Consider the following 18,515-nt stretch of genomic DNA (forward strand, 5'->3'; position numbering starts at 1 on the left):
TTTCCTATTCCGGCGTCAAAATTTGGGGTATTTTCGTGGTTGGTAGTGTCTTCATTAAGTCATCCTTGATGGGGGTTTCTTGATGTATCAATACGACAGCTTGATGGTAACAAAAACATCTCTTGGGTCGTATTAAGGGTGGGTTTATCTCACTGTATCAGTAGAGATTCTAGGATGCGTAGACGTCGACTATCTGGGGCGCTACCAATAATCTTGGTGTTACTGACAATGTCAGCTCGACAAATATGGCTTTTGTGCCTTTGTAGGGCATGAATCTTTATAGCCCCTTGCTGTACGTGGCAAGAAATTCTCTTGGAAAGACGCATAGTTGTCATGCCAATATAATTCCCGGGACAACCACGGATAGGGCATTGATATGCATAAATAACATTCGTCTTCTTTAAGAAATCCTGCTCTGGGGGCGCTGGGTTATTCCTCATAATAAGGCTTTTCGTCTTGGCCGTTTGGTAATATATAATGAAGTCCAATTTCTGGGTGTCTTCAGTAGGGGATACATTATTCTTGATGATTTATTTCATTGCCTTCTCGTCTTGCAGGTAATTCCGAATTACCTGCAAGACGAGAAGGCAATGAAAGAAATCATAATAATAATAATAGTAATAATAATAATAATAATAATAATAATAATAATAATAATAATAATAATTTATCACCCCTATATATTAAAGAGCATGTGTCCAGCTATATACCTACATATATATTAATATATATATATATATATATATATATACAAATATATATATATATATATATATATATATATATTTATATATATATATATATATATATACATATATATATATATATATATATATGTGTGTGTGTGTGTGTGTGTGTGTACAGAATGCGGTAATATTTAATGAAGATGTAATAAAATGTGTAGGATTAGAACTCAGCGTGTTGCTTCAGGAACAGTAGGAATGAAGGTCAAAGTTCCTGACACGTTATTATTGGTAATAAATTCAATTGATAGTTAACATATTAATCATTATAGTGTGTGTGTGTATGTGTGTGACAGTGGTGTGACATTTGAATTTCTCTGCCTGCGATCACCTTACAATCTCTACTGATCTGTGTACCTGACTCCTCCGAATTACACCCCTATTTTGTAGAATATAATGTACTAGTACTTAATGTATCAAGATAAAATTACTATATAAAGGTTATGGACTGAATGTTGATGCCCAACGATTAACTGTAAATAATGTTTGTTGTCTAGTTATCGCGATGGTTAATGTTAAGGTTTGCTGTGTGGTAGTTTGCTGGTTCGAGTCTATGGTCGGCCATATGAATTGTTTACTTGGTGTTGGGTTGTTTTAGCTAATTTATGCACAGTTCTCGGTCACGTGAACTTTATGGTAATCTATAGTGTCTTCCTGTAAACAAATGAGGAAACTTATCAGTTTAAAAAGTGATTTCATACAGAACGAATATAACAAATATAACGAAAGTTGGTATTTATTGAGGAATATTTGGACCGTTTGTTATAGGAACACAATTGTAAGTAAACGCCTATTATACTGTTTTGGAATAACGGATTCATCTTTTCCCATTTGTAAACCTACACGTTACATAACGTATGCCTTTAGATGAGCCTTAATTATATTGATTTTGTGTATGACCTTTTTGTAATTAGCAGTTATACATGCATAATTTACTTAATTAAGCTTTGCATACTGTTTCTATCAGTCTTAGTTATTTAACTTAATAATTTTGTATACATTAGCATATTATTCATACGTTGATTTCTTTTTTCATTTATCCATAGTAATTGAACCACATCACGTCACTTCACATCCTTTCAAGTTGCGCTACGTGAGTCAAGTCTACATGTATAAACGCCTAACAATATAACCATATTGATGTTAACGTCAGGGATCTAATAAAGAACTATATGTGCGTATCAAAATTGTGTTTCTCCATCATTCACGTTAAGCAATAGAAGAATAGTGCATCAACATCGTTCAATTAAATTGTTAAACTACCAAAAATGACTCACGTTGAAATTCTATAATAACTCTTATACGCGAGTCTTAAGAAGTGGAATTACTGCCTGTTATAAACAACTACAGACAAGATGGAGGAGTCTGATGAGACTGTTCAGAATAGTGCTCCCGTCGAAAATTCGGGTACGACAGTTGATATTTGAACATTGAAAAATAAATTGAGATCATCACTTGGCAACGTAACGAAAAAACACAATGAACTCATAGGCCTCATGTCAAATCCTGACAACCTGCACTTGGTGAAAACGTGTCTAGAAGAATACAACGAAGCTTTCGTTAAGTACAAAAAAAACTTCAATTGTGTCATGGATAACATCTCAGACGAATTGGAGCAGGACCAGGAATTGTCCAGATATGATACAAAGGAAATTTGCATTCTGCAATTCCGAAATTAAACTGGTGAATGGATAGCTATAAACGGAAAACGACTTGAAGAAGAACTGGAGAGTCTTTTAAGCCGATCTGGTTCAAAACTTTCTTCCAAACGGCTTTCTTCCCTTCCTTCTGGCAAATCGGCTACGTCCGAAAAGGTGCGAGCCAAAGCACGCCTCGCCGAGTTGGCTTGCCGAAAAAGAACTTGTGACAAAGAAAAAGGAACAGGAGGCAAAGACAGAAGAGATTCTATTGGATATCGAAATAGCCAAGACTCGAGCAAAAGCACGTGTTTTTGCAGAAACCGAAAATGACATTGGCGATGACAATGTTGGTAACAAAGACAATGAGACACATACCAGCATTACTGTGCAACGAGCCAACCATCAGGACGTGAATGTTATGGTCGCTGGACCTAGTGTAGCTGCCCCTAGAATTTGTGCGATTGAAGGTACTAACACGGCTATGGGTGGCAATATGGCTAACCAGGTTATACTCCCTGTCACCCAGGAAAATAGTGCCAGCTTACCCAGTCTAAATCCCAGCACTGCACAAGAATTTGTTCCCAGAAATTCTTCAGAGACTGTTACTAACACTCTTGCAGCTCCGGTCAACGCTTCGAATGCCAAGTCATCAACGTTTCCAAATCTAGAACAGTATACGTATCCGCCTGTAAATACACCTGTGAACAGTAACTTTGGTGCACCCTATCCACTGCCTAATTCACCTCCAGTTAACACCATAGAGCACCAGATTAGTGGTATCGCCACAGCTCTAGCTTTGCCTGCACCGCAAGTTCCTAAGTTTACCGGTGATCTTCTGGAATACACTGACTTCATACTGGCGTTTGACACCAGGATCTCCTCTAGAACAGCCAGTAGCAGTGACAGACTTTACTACCTTCTACAGCATACCGACGGTGAACCTAAGGACCTCATCAACAGCTGTATAAACATGGAGGCAGACCAAGGATATAGTCGGGCAAGACAGTTGCTATAACAAGAGTATGGTGATCCTTATAAAGTATCCCTGGCAAACTTGAAACAACTAAATGAGTGGAAGCCGATAAAACCAGACGAAGGGAAATGTCTGAAAAGATATTCGCATTACTTGCAAAATGCTGAAAAGGCAATGGTTTGCTTTATACAAAAGATCACCTTTGCAAACGAGGTCGAGAAACTCAAGAAAACAACCACAAAAGAAGACAAGAGAGAACACTCGCTACCAAAAAAGAGTACGATATTCCGTCTCGACCCAGCGCTCATCGACGGAACTCTGCGAGTGGGAGGACGCCTCTCGAAAGCCGCAATGGACTCAGATGTGAAACATCCTATGCTACTGACACAACATTCGCACGTCCCCACTCTAATCGTACGAGATGCTCATGAGAAACTTGGCAATGCTGGTAGAAATCACACCATTGCAGCAATTAGAGAACGCTTTTGGATTGTTTCAATCAACTCTGCTGTCCGACGTCAACTCCACAAATGCGTAACGTGCAGAAAAATGAGAAAGCCATGCCAAGAGCATAAAATGTCCGACTTACCTCGAGATCGTCTCGAGCCAACTCCACTATTTACATTCACAGGCGTAGACTTTTTCGGGCCGTTCATTATAAAGGAGAGCCGCAAGGAGCTCAAACGTTACGGCGTCATATTCACCTGTCTTGTCAGTCGCTCCATTCATCTGGAAGCTGCTAACAGTCTCAAGACAGATTCCTTTATTCACTGCCTGCAACGCTTCATAGCCTGCAGAGGTACGGAACAAGAAATCCGATGCGACAACGTGACCAACTTTATCGGAACACGGAATGAGCTGAACAAGGCTTGGTCAGATCTGAACCAAAACAAAATCCAAAACAAACTACTGTGTACATGAATATCAACTGGAAACTCAACCCACCTTTGGCATCGCACATGGGCGGCGTATGGGAGCGCCTTATCCATACCATTCGGAAAGTTCTATATGCGCTATTCTTCGACCATGGGACTCTCCTTGATGACGAATCATTCCACACGCTACTCTGCGAGGTAGAATATATTGTGAACTCAAGACCGATCACGACCTGTTCTGATGATCCTGACGACATGGAACCACTAAGTCCGAGTCAAATCCTCCATATGAAGTCACCCAAGAGGTTAATACCAGGACCTTCGCAACCAGAATATGTGTACTCCAGAAAAAGGTGGCGTAGAGTACAATATTTGTCGGACTTGTTCTGGAGCAGATGGAAAAGGGAGTACATAGTCAGCCTGCAGCAACGCCCCAAATGGAACAAACAACAACGAAATACACGGGAAGGTGGCATCATGCTCCTGAAAGAAGAGAACACGCCAAGACTTCACTGGCCACTAGCACGTGTAACAGAGGTACTGCCAGACTCCAGAGGCGTTGTGAGAAGCGTCAAACTTCAAACCCAATCTTCTGAACTGCACAGACCAGTGAGAAAGCTCGTACTCTTGCTTCCAAAAGAAGATCAAGTGTTATAGATATTATCCAGAGACACTATATGACATTGATATTTCTAGTTCATATCTGTTTGTCAAACTCATTTTTATTTTTGTTGTGTTTATCGTTTTAATGTTCATTCCTTAAGCTTGTTTTATTCATGTTCCATTCACGTATTGTAGTATGAAATGAAATATTAGTTGTGCATCTTTTATTTTTTTTGTAAATCATACGATTTAGAGGTCGAGTATGTTGATGCCCAACGATTAACTGTAAATATTGTTTGTTGTCTAGTTATCGCGATGGTTAATGTTAAGGTTTGCTGTGTGGTAGTTTGCTGGTTCGAGTCTATGGTCGGCCATATGAATTGTTTACTTGGTGTTGGGTTGTTTTAGCTAATTTATGCACAGTTCTCGGTCACGTGAACTTTATGGTAATCTATAGTGTCTTCCTGTAAACAAATGAGGAAACTTATCAGTTTAAAAAGTGATTTCATACAGAACGGATATAACGAATATAACGAAAGTTGGTATTTATTGAGGAATATTTGGACCGTTTGTTATAGGAACACAATTGTAAGTAAACGCCTATTATACTGTTTTGGAATAACGGATTCATTTTTTCCCATTTGTAAACCTACATGTTACATAACGTATGCCTTTAGATGAGCCTTAACCCTGGATAGGTACGCTCCTCGGACACCCCTTTAAGGGTATACTCGGACGCGAACGACCCCGACGCCAAAAAAAATTCTTGAAAAATCAGTTTTTGCAGTAACCTCCTTTTTTCTTTTGCCAAAAAAAAAACTTCAATGAATGCTTAAAACAACTGTAAAGATAAATACTACTCATCTGCAGAAAAACTATTTATTATAAATATTTTAAAAAATTAAGTAGAAAAAAAAGACCTGACATAAAAATTCATAAAAAAAAAGTTTATACATATATACACAATTCCTTTTAGGAATTGATTCTTGAATGTTTAGGACACATCTTGATGTATTTTGGATGAAGTCAAACCCATGGAGGTGAAGATCTGAAATGAGAAAAAAAGGGTAACTTTTTTTGGCCAAAAAAATTTGTCCAAATTTCATGAATTTTTTTGGGTACCCAAATGAAATAGGAAGGGGCTAATTTTTTTAGGGAATAAACATATGTTATCCTAAAATAGAAATATGTAAAAAAATCTTCATTATTTTGTAAATTACATTTATATCAGGTGCCATATCTAAAGGTAATTTTTTGAGTACTTAGAAATTTCGTAAAAACATACATATATTTAATATATAATATGATATTTATGCAGGTAAAAATATACCAAAATATCAAGAATTCTATAGGGAACAAGAATATATATAGATAGGGCAGCTTACGCTTCGGATATGTCCACAAAATGGCCGCCAACCACACTGACTCAGACTCCCTAATCTGCCACTTGAAATGTAGTAAGGGTATGTCAATTTCAAGGTGTTATTTACTAATCTAATTATTATTGGATATGCATAAAAATTGTATGGTGAGTTGCTGGATAATTGACGATTATTTTACGACTATAAAATTAAAATTCTGACCCAAAAAATTTTTTTGAAGGGAAATAAAATCGAAAAAAAAAAATGTAAAATAATATAATATTTTAGCTAAAAAAATTTGATGATATTCAATCAAAAAAAAAAGTAAACAAAATTTTCCGACAAATAAACATCTAGAGGAATCATTACTCTGTGATACTTCCTTAGTACGTAGTAATTTTGAAAGAATTATGAAAAAACGAAAAAATGGCAATCACAGGAAAATCGAACACATACCTATATATACGCCATATCTGGCTAAAAAAAAGATAGGCATGGGTAGCCAGATCATCTAGAAACACTTTCCAACACTATAAAAATATAAGTTTTGCGACACTACTTGCCAATTCCTTACGGTAACATGACTAAGCAAAAAAATGCAAAACAAATAAAAAGGGGCACTCGCGGAAAAATGGCTAACATTCTAATATACGGCATTTCAGAAAAAAAAAATTCAGCCACGTGCTAGGCAAACCATCAAGGCACATTTTCCGACAAATAAACATCTAAATGAATAATTACTCTGTGATAGTTCCTTAGTACGTAGTAATTTTGAAAGAAATGAGAAAAAAACGAAAAAATGGCAATCACAGGAAAATCGAACACATACCTATATATACGCCATATCTGGCTAAAAAAAGAAGATAGGCATGGGTAGCCAGATCATCTAGAAACACTTTCCAACACTATAAAATTATAAGTTTTGCGACACTACTTGCCAATTCCTTACGGTAACATGACTAAGCAAAAAATGCAAAACAAATAAAAAGGGGCACTCGTGGAAAAATGGCCATTCTAATATACGGCATTTCAGAAAAAAAAAATTTCAGCCACGTGCTAGGCAAACCATCAAGGCACATTTTCCGACAAATAAACATATAAATGAAATATTACTCTGTGATAGTTCCTTAGTACGTAGTAATTTTGAAAGAAATGGGAAAAAACGAAAAAATGGCAATCACAGGAAAATCGAACACATACTTATATATTCACCATATCTGGCTAAAAAAAAAATAGGCATGGGTAGCCAGATCATCTAGAAACACTTTCCAACACTATAAAAATATAAGTTTTGCGACACTACTTGCCAATTCCTTACGGTAACATGACTAAGCAAAAAAATGCAAAACAAATAAAAAGGGGCACTCGCGGAAAAATGCCCAACATTCTAATATACGGCATCTCAGATAAAAAAAAAGACATGCACGTGTTAGCCCAACCATCAAGGCACACTTTCTAACACATAAACATGAAAAAAAATCAATAATATACGGCAATTCCTTACTACGTAGTAAATTTTTACAAATATTGAAAAAAAACAGAAATTGGCAACCGCAGTTAAATACCCAATATACCAATAACTACGTCGTATCTGACAAAAACAAAATCACGCATGGGTAGCCAGATCATCTAGACACACTTTCCAACACTAAAAAAGCAAAAGTTTTTCGACACTATTTCGCAATATCTTACGGAAAAATGACTTGGCAAAAAAATGAAAAAAAACGAAAAAGGGACACTCGCGGTAAAATGCCCGACATTCTAATATACGGCATCTCAGATAAAAAAAAAGACATGCACGTGTTAGCCCAACCATCAAGGCACACTTTCTAACTCATAAACATGAAAAAAAAAATGAATAATATACGGCAATTCTTACTACGTAGTAATTTTTACAAATATTGAAAAAAAACAGAAATTGGTAACCGCAGTTAAATACCCAATATACCAATAACTACGTCGTATCTGACAAAAACAAAGTCATGCATGGGTAGCCAGATCATCTAGACACACTTTCCAACACTAAACAAGCAAAAGTTTTACGACCCTATTTGGCAATATCTTACGGAAAAATGACTTGGCAAAAAAATGAAAAAAAATGAAAAAGGGGCACTCGCGGTAAAATGGTCCTCGTGGTGATGAACGACATTTTAACTAAAAAAAAAATCATGCACATGGTAGCCAAACAATCCACCAAGACTTTCCACAACTGATAACCTATACAAGTTGCACCATTCTACGACAATTTCATAATACGTAATAACTTTGATAATTATGCAAACTACCTTGGAAGGGTAAACTCGGTCGCGAACGACCCCGACGCGTCTCAGAAATCGGGGAAGGAGTACAGCTACAGCAATGCACATCTGGACACTACTAGAGCGTGTAGGGGAGACACCTCCTGCAGGTCGATCACCCACAAATTCAGTCACGGGGGTGAGTCACGTTAGAAAAACCTGTTTTTTTTTGACGCTCGGGGTCGCAAACGACCCATCGTACCTATCCAGGGTTAATTATATTGATTTTGTGTATGACCTTTTTGTAATTAGCAGTTATACATGCATAATTTACTTAATTAAGCTTTGCATACTGTTTCTATCAGTCTTAGTTATTTAACTTAATAATTTTGTATACATTAGCATATTATTCATACGTTGATTTCTTTTTCATTTATCCATAGTAATTGAACCACATCACGTCACATCACATCCTTTCAAGTTGCGCTATATGAGTCAAGTCTACATGTATAAACTCCTAACAATATAACCATATCGATGTTAACGTCAGGGATCTAATAAAGAACTATATGTGCGTATCAAAATTGTGTTTCTCCATCATTCACGTTAAGCAATAGAAGAATAGTGCATCAACATCGTTCAATTAAATTGTTAAACTACCATCAATGACTCACGTTGAAATTCTATAATAACTCTTATACGTGAGTCTTAAGAAGTGGAATTACTGCCTGTTATAAACAACTACAGATAAGATGGAGGAGTGTGATGAGACTGTTCAGAATAGTGCTCCCGTCGAAAACTCGGGTACGACAGTTGATATTTGAACATTAAAAAATAAATTGAGATCATCACTTGGCAACGTAACGAAAAAACGCAATGAACTCATAGGCCTCATGTCAAATCCTGACAACCTGCACTTGGTGAAAACGTGTCTAGAAGAATACAACGAAGCTTTCGTTAAGTACAAAGAAAACTTCAATTGTGTCATGGATAACATATCAGACGAATTGGAGCAGGACCAGGAATTGTCCAGATATGATACAAAGGAATTTTGCATTCTGCAATTCCGAAATTATACTGGTGAATGGATAGCTATAAACGGAAAACGACTTGAAGAAGACCTGGAGAGTCTTTTAAGCCGATCTGGTTCAAAACTTTCTTCCAAACGGCTTTCTTCCCTTCCTTCTGGCAAATCGGCTACGTCCAAAAAGGTGCGAGCCAAAGCACGCCTCACCGAGTTGGCTTGCCGAAAAAGAACTTGTGACAAAGAAAAAGGAACAGGAGGCAAAGACAGAAGAGATTCTATTGGATATCGAAATAGCCAAGACTCGAGCAAAAGCACGTGTTTTTGCAGAAACCGAAAAGGACATTGGCGATGACAATGTTGGTAACAAAGACAATGAGACACATACCAACATCACTGTGCAACGAGCCAACCATCAGGACGTGAATGTTATGGTCGCTGGACCTAGTGTAGCTGCCCCTGGAATTTGTGCGAGTGAAGGTACTAACACGGCTATGGGTGGCAATATGGCTAACCAGGTTATACTCCCTGTCACCCAGGAAAATAGTGCCAGCTTACCCAGTCTAAATCCCAGCACTGCACAAGAATTTGTTCCCAGAAATTCTTCAGAGACTGATACTAACACTCTTGCAGCTCCGGTCAACGCTTCGAATGCCGAGTCATCAACGTTTCCAAATCTAGAACAGTATACGTATCCGCCTGTAAATACACCTGTGAACAGTAACTTTGGTGCACCCTATCCACTGCCTAATTCACCTCCAGTTAACACCATAGAGCACCAGATTAGTGGTATCGCCACAGCTCTAGCTTTGCCTGCACCGCAAGTTCCCAAGTTTACCGGTGATCTTCTGGAATACAGTGACTTCATACTGGCGTTTGACACCAGGATCTCCTCTAGAACAGCCAGTAGCAGTGACAGACTTTACTACCTTCTACATCATACCGACGGTGAACCTAAGGACCTCATCAACAGCTGTATAAACATGCTGGCAGACCAAGGATATAGTCGGGCAAGACAGTTGCTATAACAAGAGTATGGTGATCCTTATAAAGTATCCCTGGCATACTTGAAACAACTAAATGAGTGGAAGCCGATAAAACCAGACGAAGGGAAATGTCTGAAAAGATATTCGCATTACTTGCAAAATGCTGAAAAGGCAATGGTTTGCTTTATACAAAAGATCACCTTTGCAGACGAGGTCGAGAAACTCAAGAAAACAACCACAAAAGAAGACAAGAGAGAACACTCGCTACCAAAACAGAGTACGATATTCCGTCTTGACCCTGTGCTCATCGACGGAACTCTGCGAGTGGGAGGACGCCTCTCGAAAGCCGCAATGGACTCTGATGTGAAACATCCTATGCTACTGCCACAACATTCGCACGTCACCACTCAAATCGTACGAGATGCTCATGGGAAACTTGGCAATGCTGGTAGAAATCACACCATTGCAGCAATTAGAGAACGCTTTTGGATTGTTTCAATCAACTCTGCTGTCCGACGTCAACTTCACAAATGCGTAACGTGCAGAAGAATGAGAAAGCCATGCCAAGAGCAAAAAATGTCCGACTTACCTCAAGATCGTCTCAAGCCAACTACACTATTTACATTCACAGGCGTAGACTTTTTCGGGCCGTTCATTATAAAGGAGAGCCGCAAGGAGCTCAAACGTTACGGCGTCATATTCACCTGTCTTGTCAGTCGCTCCATTCATCTTGAAGCTGCTAACAGTCTCAAGACAGATTCCTTTATTCACTGCCTGCAACGCTTCATAGCCTGCAGAGGTACGGAACAAGAAATCCGATGCGACAACGTGACCAACTTTATCGGAACACGGAATGAGCTGAACAAGGCTTGGTCAGATCTGAACCAAAACAAAATCCAAAACAAACTACTGTGTACATGAATATCAACTGGAAACTCAACCCACCTTTGGCATCGCACATGGGCGGCGTATGGGAGCGCCTTATCCATACCATTCGGAAAGTTCTATATGCGCTATTCTTCGACCATGGGACTCTCCTTGATAACAAATCATTCCACACGCTACTCTGCGAGGTAGAATATATTGTGAACTCAAGACCGATCACGACCTGTTCTGATGATCCTGACGACATGGAACCACTAAGTCCGAGTCAAATCCTCCATATGAAGTCACCCAAGAGGTTAATACCAGGACCTTCGCAACCAGAATATGTGTACTCCAGAAAAAGGTGGCGTAGAGTACAATATTTGTCGGACTTGTTCTGGAGCAGATGGAAAAGGGAGTACATAGTCAGCCTGCAGCAACGCCCCAAATGGAACAAACAACAACGAAATACACGGGAAGGTGGCATCATGCTCCTGAAAGAAGAGAACACGCCAAGACTTCACTGGCCACTAGCACGTGTAACAGAGGTACTGCCAGACTCCAGAGGCGTTGTGAGAAGCGTCAAACTTCAAACCCAATCTTCTGAACTGCACAGACCAGTGAGAAAGCTCGTACTCTTGCTTCCAAAAGAAGATCAAGTGTTATAGATATTATCCAGAGACACTATATGACATTGATATTTCTAGTTCATATCTGTTTGTCAAACTCATTTTTATTTTTGTTGTGTTTATCGTTTTAATGTTCATTCCTTAAGCTTGTTTTATTCATGTTCCATTCACGTATTGTAGTATGAAATGAAATATTAGTTGTGCATCTTTTGTTTTTTTTGTAAATCATACGATTTAGAGGTCGAGTATGTTGATGCCCAACGATTAACTGTAAATAATGTTTGTTGTCTAGTTATCGCGATGGTTAATGTTAAGGTTTGCTGTGTGGTAGTTTGCTGGTTCGAGTCTATGGTCGGCCATATGAATTGTTTACTTGGTGTTGGGTTGTTTTAGCTAATTTATGCACAGTTCTCGGTCACGTGAACTTTATGGTAATCTATAGTGTCTTCCTGTAATTAATGAGGAAACTTATCAGTTTAAAAAGTGATTTCATACAGAACGGATATAACGAATATAACGAAAGTTGGTATTTATTGAGGAATATTTGGACCGTTTGTTATAGGAACACAATTGTAAGTAAACGCCTATTATACTGTTTTGGAATAACGGATTCATTTTTTCCCATTTGTAAACCTACATGTTACATAACGTATGCCTTTAGATGAGCCTTAACCCTGGATAGGTACGCTCCTCGGACACCCCTTTAAGGGTATACTCGGACGCGAACGACCCCGACGCCAAAAAAAATTCTTGAAAAATCAGTTTTTGCAGTAACCTCCTTTTTTCTTTTGCCAAAAAAAAAACTTCAATGAATGCTTAAAACAACTGTAAAGATAAATACTACTCATCTGCAGAAAAACTATTTATTATAAATATTTTAAAAAATTAAGTAGAAAAAAAGACCTGACATAAAAATTCATAAAAAAAAAAGTTTATACATATATACACAATTCCTTTTAGGAATTGATTCTTGAATGTTTAGGACACATCTTGATGTATTTTGGATGAAGTCAAACCCATGGAGGTGAAGATCTGAAATGAGAAAAAAAGGGTAACTTTTTTTGGCCAAAAAAATTTGTCCAAATTTCATGAATTTTTTTGGGTACCCAAATGAAATAGGAAGGGGCTAATTTTTTTAGGGAATAAACATATGTTATCCTAAAATAGAAATATGTAAAAAAATCTTCATTATTTTGTAAATTACATTTATATCAGGGGCCATATCTAAAGGTAATTTTTTGAGTACTTAGAAATTTCGTAAAAACATACATATATTTAATATATAATATGATATTTATGCAGGTAAAAATATACCAAAATATCAAGAATTCTATAGGGAACAAGAATATATATAGATAGGGCAGCTTACGCTTCGGATATGTCCACAAAATGGCCGCCAACCACACTGACTCAGACTCCCTTATCTGCCACTTGAAATGTAGGAAGGGTATGTCAATTTCAAGGTGTTATTTACTAATCTAATTATTATTGGGTATGCATAAAAATTGTATGGTGGGTTGCTGGATAATTGACGATTATTTTACGACTATAAAATTAAAATTCTGACCCCAAAAATTCTTTTGAAGGGAAATAAAATCGAAAAAAAAAATGTAAAATAATATAATATTTTAGCTAAAAAAATTTGATGATATTCAATCAAAAAAAAAAGTAAACAAAATTTTCCGACAAATAAACATCTAGAGGAATCATTACTCTGTGATACTTCCTTAGTACGTAGTAATTTTGAAAGAATTGGGAAAAAACGAAAAAATGGCAATCACAGGAAAATCGAACACATACCTATATATACGCCATATCTGGCTAAAAAAAAGATAGGCATGGGTAGCCAGATCATCTAGAAACACTTTCCAACACTATAAAAATATAAGTTTTGCGACACTACTTGCCAATTCCTTACGGTAACATGACTAAGCAAAAAAATGCAAAACAAATAAAAAGGGGCACTCGCGGAAAAATGGCTAACATTCTAATATACGGCATTTCAGAAAAAAAAAATTCAGCCACGTGCTAGGCAAACCATCAAGGCACATTTTCCGACAAATAAACATCTAAATGAATAATTACTCTGTGATAGTTCCTTAGTACGTAGTAATTTTGAAAGAAATGAGAAAAAAACGAAAAAATGGCAATCACAGGAAAATCGAACACACACCTATATATACGCCATATCTGGCTAAAAAAAGAAGATAGGCATGGGTAGCCAGATCATCTAGAAACACTTTCCAACACTATAAAATTATAAGTTTTGCGACACTACTTGCCAATTCCTTACGGTAACATGACTAAGCAAAAAATGCAAAACAAATAAAAAGGGGCACTCGTGGAAAAATGGCCATTCTAATATACGGCATTTCAGAAAAAAAAAATTTCAGCCACGTGCTAGGCAAACCATCAAGGCACATTTTCCGACAAATAAACATATAAATGAAATATTACTCTGTGATAGTTCCTTAGTACGTAGTAATTTTGAAAGAAATGGGAAAAAACGAAAAAATGGCAATCACAGGAAAATCGAACACATACTTATATATTCGCCATATCTGGCTAAAAAAAAAATAGGCATGGGTAGCCAGATCATCTAGAAACACTTTCCAACACTATAAAAATATAAGTTTTGCGACACTACTTGCCAATTCCTTACGGTAACATGACTAAGCAAAAAAATGCAAAACAAATAAAAAGGGGCACTCGCGGAAAAATGCCCAACATTCTAATATACGGCATCTCAGATAAAAAAAAAGACATGCACGTGTTAGCCCAACCATCAAGGCACACTTTCTAACACATAAACATGAAAAAAAATCAATAATATACGGCAATTCCTTACTACGTAGTAAATTTTTACAAATATTGAAAAAAAACAGAAATTGGCAACCGCAGTTAAATACCCAATATACCAATAACTACGTCGTATCTGACAAAAACAAAATCACGCATGGGTAGCCAGATCATCTAGACACACTTTCCAACACTAAAAAAGCAAAAGTTTTTCGACACTATTTCGCAATATCTTACGGAAAAATGACTTGGCAAAAAAATGAAAAAAAATGAAAAAGGGACACTCGCGGTAAAATGCCCGACATTCTAATATACGGCATCTCAGATAAAAAAAAAGACATGCACGTGTTAGCCCAACCATCAAGGCACACTTTCTAACTCATAAACATGAAAAAAAAAAATGAATAATATACGGCAATTCTTACTACGTAGTAATTTTTACAAATATTGAAAAAAAACAGAAATTGGTAACCGCAGTTAAATACCCAATATACCAATAACTACGTCGTATCTGACAAAAACAAAGTCATGCATGGGTAGCCAGATCATCTAGACACACTTTCCAACACTAAACAAGCAAAAGTTTTACGACCCTATTTGGCAATATCTTACGGAAAAATGACTTGGCAAAAAAATGAAAAAAAATGAAAAAGGGGCACTCGCGGTAAAATGGTCCTCGTGGTGATGAACGACATTTTAACTAAAAAAAAAATCATGCACATGGTAGCCAAACAATCCATCAAGACTTTCCACAACTGATAACCTATACAAGTTGCACCATTCTACGACAATTTCATAATACGTAATAACTTTGATAATTATGCAAACTACCTTGGAAGGGTAAACTCGGTCGCGAACGACCCCGACGCGTCTCAGAAATCGGGGAAGGAGTACAGCTACAGCAATGCACATCTGGACACTACTAGAGCGTGTAGGGGAGACACCTCCTGCAGGTCGATCACCCACAAATTCAGTCACGGGGGTGAGTCACGTTAGAAAAACCTGTTTTTTTTTTGACGCTCGGGGTCGCAAACGACCCATCGTACCTATCCAGGGTTAATTATATTGATTTTGTGTATGACCTTTTTGTAATTAGCAGTTATACATGCATAATTTACTTAATTAAGCTTTGCATACTGTTTCTATCAGTCTTAGTTATTTAACTTAATAATTTTGTATACATTAGCATATTATTCATACGTTGATTTCTTTTTCATTTATCCATAGTAATTGAACCACATCACGTCACATCACATCCTTTCAAGTTGCGCTATATGAGTCAAGTCTACATGTATAAACTCCTAACAATATAACCATATCGATGTTAACATCAGGGATCTAATAAAGAACTATATGTGCGTATCAAAATTGTGTTTCTCCATCATTCACGTTAAGCAATAGAAGAATAGTGCATCAACATCGTTCAATTAAATTGTTAAACTACCATCAATGACTCACGTTGAAATTCTATAATAACTCTTATACGTGAGTCTTAAGAAGTGGAATTACTGCCTGTTATAAACAACTACAGATAAGATGGAGGAGTGTGATGAGACTGTTCAGAATAGTGCTCCCGTCGAAAACTCGGGTACGACAGTTGATATTTGAACATTAAAAAATAAATTGAGATCATCACTTGGCAACGTAACGAAAAAACGCAATGAACTCATAGGCCTCATTTCAAATCCTGACAACCTGCACTTGGTGAAAACGTGTCTAGAAGAATACAACGAAGCTTTCGTTAAGTACAAAGAAAACTTCAATTGTGTCATGGATAACATATCAGACGAATTGGAGCAGGACCAGGAATTGTCCAGATATGATACAAAGGAATTTTGCATTCTGCAATTCCGAAATTATACTGGTGAATGGATAGCTATAAACGGAAAACGACTTGAAGAAGACCTGGAGAGTCTTTTAAGCCGATCTGGTTCAAAACTTTCTTCCAAACGGCTTTCTTCCCTTCCTTCTGGCAAATCGGCTACGTCCAAAAAGGTGCGAGCCAAAGCACGCCTCACCGAGTTGGCTTGCCGAAAAAGAACTTGTGACAAAGAAAAAGGAACAGGAGGCAAAGACAGAAGAGATTCTATTGGATATCGAAATAGCCAAGACTCGAGCAAAAGCACGTGTTTTTGCAGAAACCGAAAAGGACATTGGCGATGACAATGTTGGTAACAAAGACAATGAGACACATACCAACATCACTGTGCAACGAGCCAACCATCAGGACGTGAATGTTATGGTCGCTGGACCTAGTGTAGCTGCCCCTGGAATTTGTGCGAGTGAAGGTACTAACACGGCTATGGGTGGCAATATGGCTAACCAGGTTATACTCCCTGTCACCCAGGAAAATAGTGCCAGCTTACCCAGTCTAAATCCCAGCACTGCACAAGAATTTGTTCCCAGAAATTCTTCAGAGACTGATACTAACACTCTTGCAGCTCCGGTCAACGCTTCGAATGCCGAGTCATCAACGTTTCCAAATCTAGAACAGTATACGTATCCGCCTGTAAATACACCTGTGAACAGTAACTTTGGTGCACCCTATCCACTGCCTAATTCACCTCCAGTTAACACCATAGAGCACCAGATTAGTGGTATCGCCACAGCTCTAGCTTTGCCTGCACCGCAAGTTCCCAAGTTTACCGGTGATCTTCTGGAATACAGTGACTTCATACTGGCGTTTGACACCAGGATCTCCTCTAGAACAGCCAGTAGCAGTGACAGACTTTACTACCTTCTACATCATACCGACAGTGAACCTAAGGACCTCATCAACAGCTGTATAAACATGCTGGCAGACCAAGGATATAGTCGGGCAAGACAGTTGCTATAACAAGAGTATGGTGATCCTTATAAAGTATCCCTGGCATACTTGAAACAACTAAATGAGTGGAAGCCGATAAAACCAGACGAAGGGAAATGTCTGAAAAGATATTCGCATTACTTGCAAAATGCTGAAAAGGCAATGGTTTGCTTTATACAAAAGATCACCTTTGCAGACGAGGTCGAGAAACTCAAGAAAACAACCACAAAAGAAGACAAGAGAGAACACTCGCTACCAAAACAGAGTACGATATTCCGTCTTGACCCTGTGCTCATCGACGGAACTCTGCGAGTGGGAGGACGCCTCTCGAAAGCCGCAATGGACTCTGATGTGAAACATCCTATGCTACTGCCACAACATTCGCACGTCACCACTCAAATCGTACGAGATGCTCATGGGAAACTTGGCAATGCTGGTAGAAATCACACCATTGCAGCAATTAGAGAACGCTTTTGGATTGTTTCAATCAACTCTGCTGTCCGACGTCAACTTCACAAATGCGTAACGTGCAGAAGAATGAGAAAGCCATGCCAAGAGCAAAAAATGTCCGACTTACCTCAAGATCGTCTCAAGCCAACTACACTATTTACATTCACAGGCGTAGACTTTTTCGGGCCGTTCATTATAAAGGAGAGCCGCAAGGAGCTCAAACGTTACGGCGTCATATTCACCTGTCTTGTCAGTCGCTCCATTCATCTTGAAGCTGCTAACAGTCTCAAGACAGATTCCTTTATTCACTGCCTGCAACGCTTCATAGCCTGCAGAGGTACGGTACAAGAAATCCGATGCGACAACGGGACCAACTTTATCGGAACACGGAATGAGCTGAACAAGGCTTGGTCAGATCTGAACCAAAACAAAATCCAAAACAAACTACTGTGTAAATGAATATCAACTGGAAACTCAACCCACCTTTGGCATCGCACATGGGCGGCGTATGGGAGCGCCTTATCC

General features: G+C 38.1%; 3 protein-coding genes across 3 annotated transcripts in view; all 3 read left to right on the forward strand.

Annotated features, from left to right (window-relative positions):
• Window positions 1-3,530: 3,530 nt before the first annotated feature.
• LOC137626705 (uncharacterized) lies at window positions 3,531-4,277 on the forward strand. The gene has a single exon (XM_068357713.1). The coding sequence runs from the start codon at window positions 3,531-3,533 to the stop codon at window positions 4,275-4,277; it is 747 nt and encodes a 248-aa protein (XP_068213814.1).
• Window positions 4,278-10,616: 6,339 nt separating this feature from the next.
• LOC137626706 (uncharacterized) lies at window positions 10,617-11,363 on the forward strand. The gene has a single exon (XM_068357714.1). It carries the CDS (start codon window positions 10,617-10,619, stop codon window positions 11,361-11,363), a length of 747 nt encoding a protein of 248 aa, XP_068213815.1.
• Window positions 11,364-17,702: 6,339 nt separating this feature from the next.
• The window catches only part of LOC137626707 (uncharacterized), a 6,034-nt gene continuing 5,221 nt past the window's right edge, over window positions 17,703-18,515 (forward strand). Inside the window, exon 1 of the mRNA XM_068357715.1 lies at window positions 17,703-18,400. Coding sequence (XP_068213816.1) covers window positions 17,703-18,400 — 698 coding nt within the window. The remainder of the gene's footprint in view (window positions 18,401-18,515) is intronic.

The sequence above is a fragment of the Palaemon carinicauda genome, chromosome 34 (assembly GCF_036898095.1).
Source record: "Palaemon carinicauda isolate YSFRI2023 chromosome 34, ASM3689809v2, whole genome shotgun sequence".
NCBI lineage: Eukaryota > Metazoa > Arthropoda > Malacostraca > Decapoda > Palaemonidae > Palaemon > Palaemon carinicauda.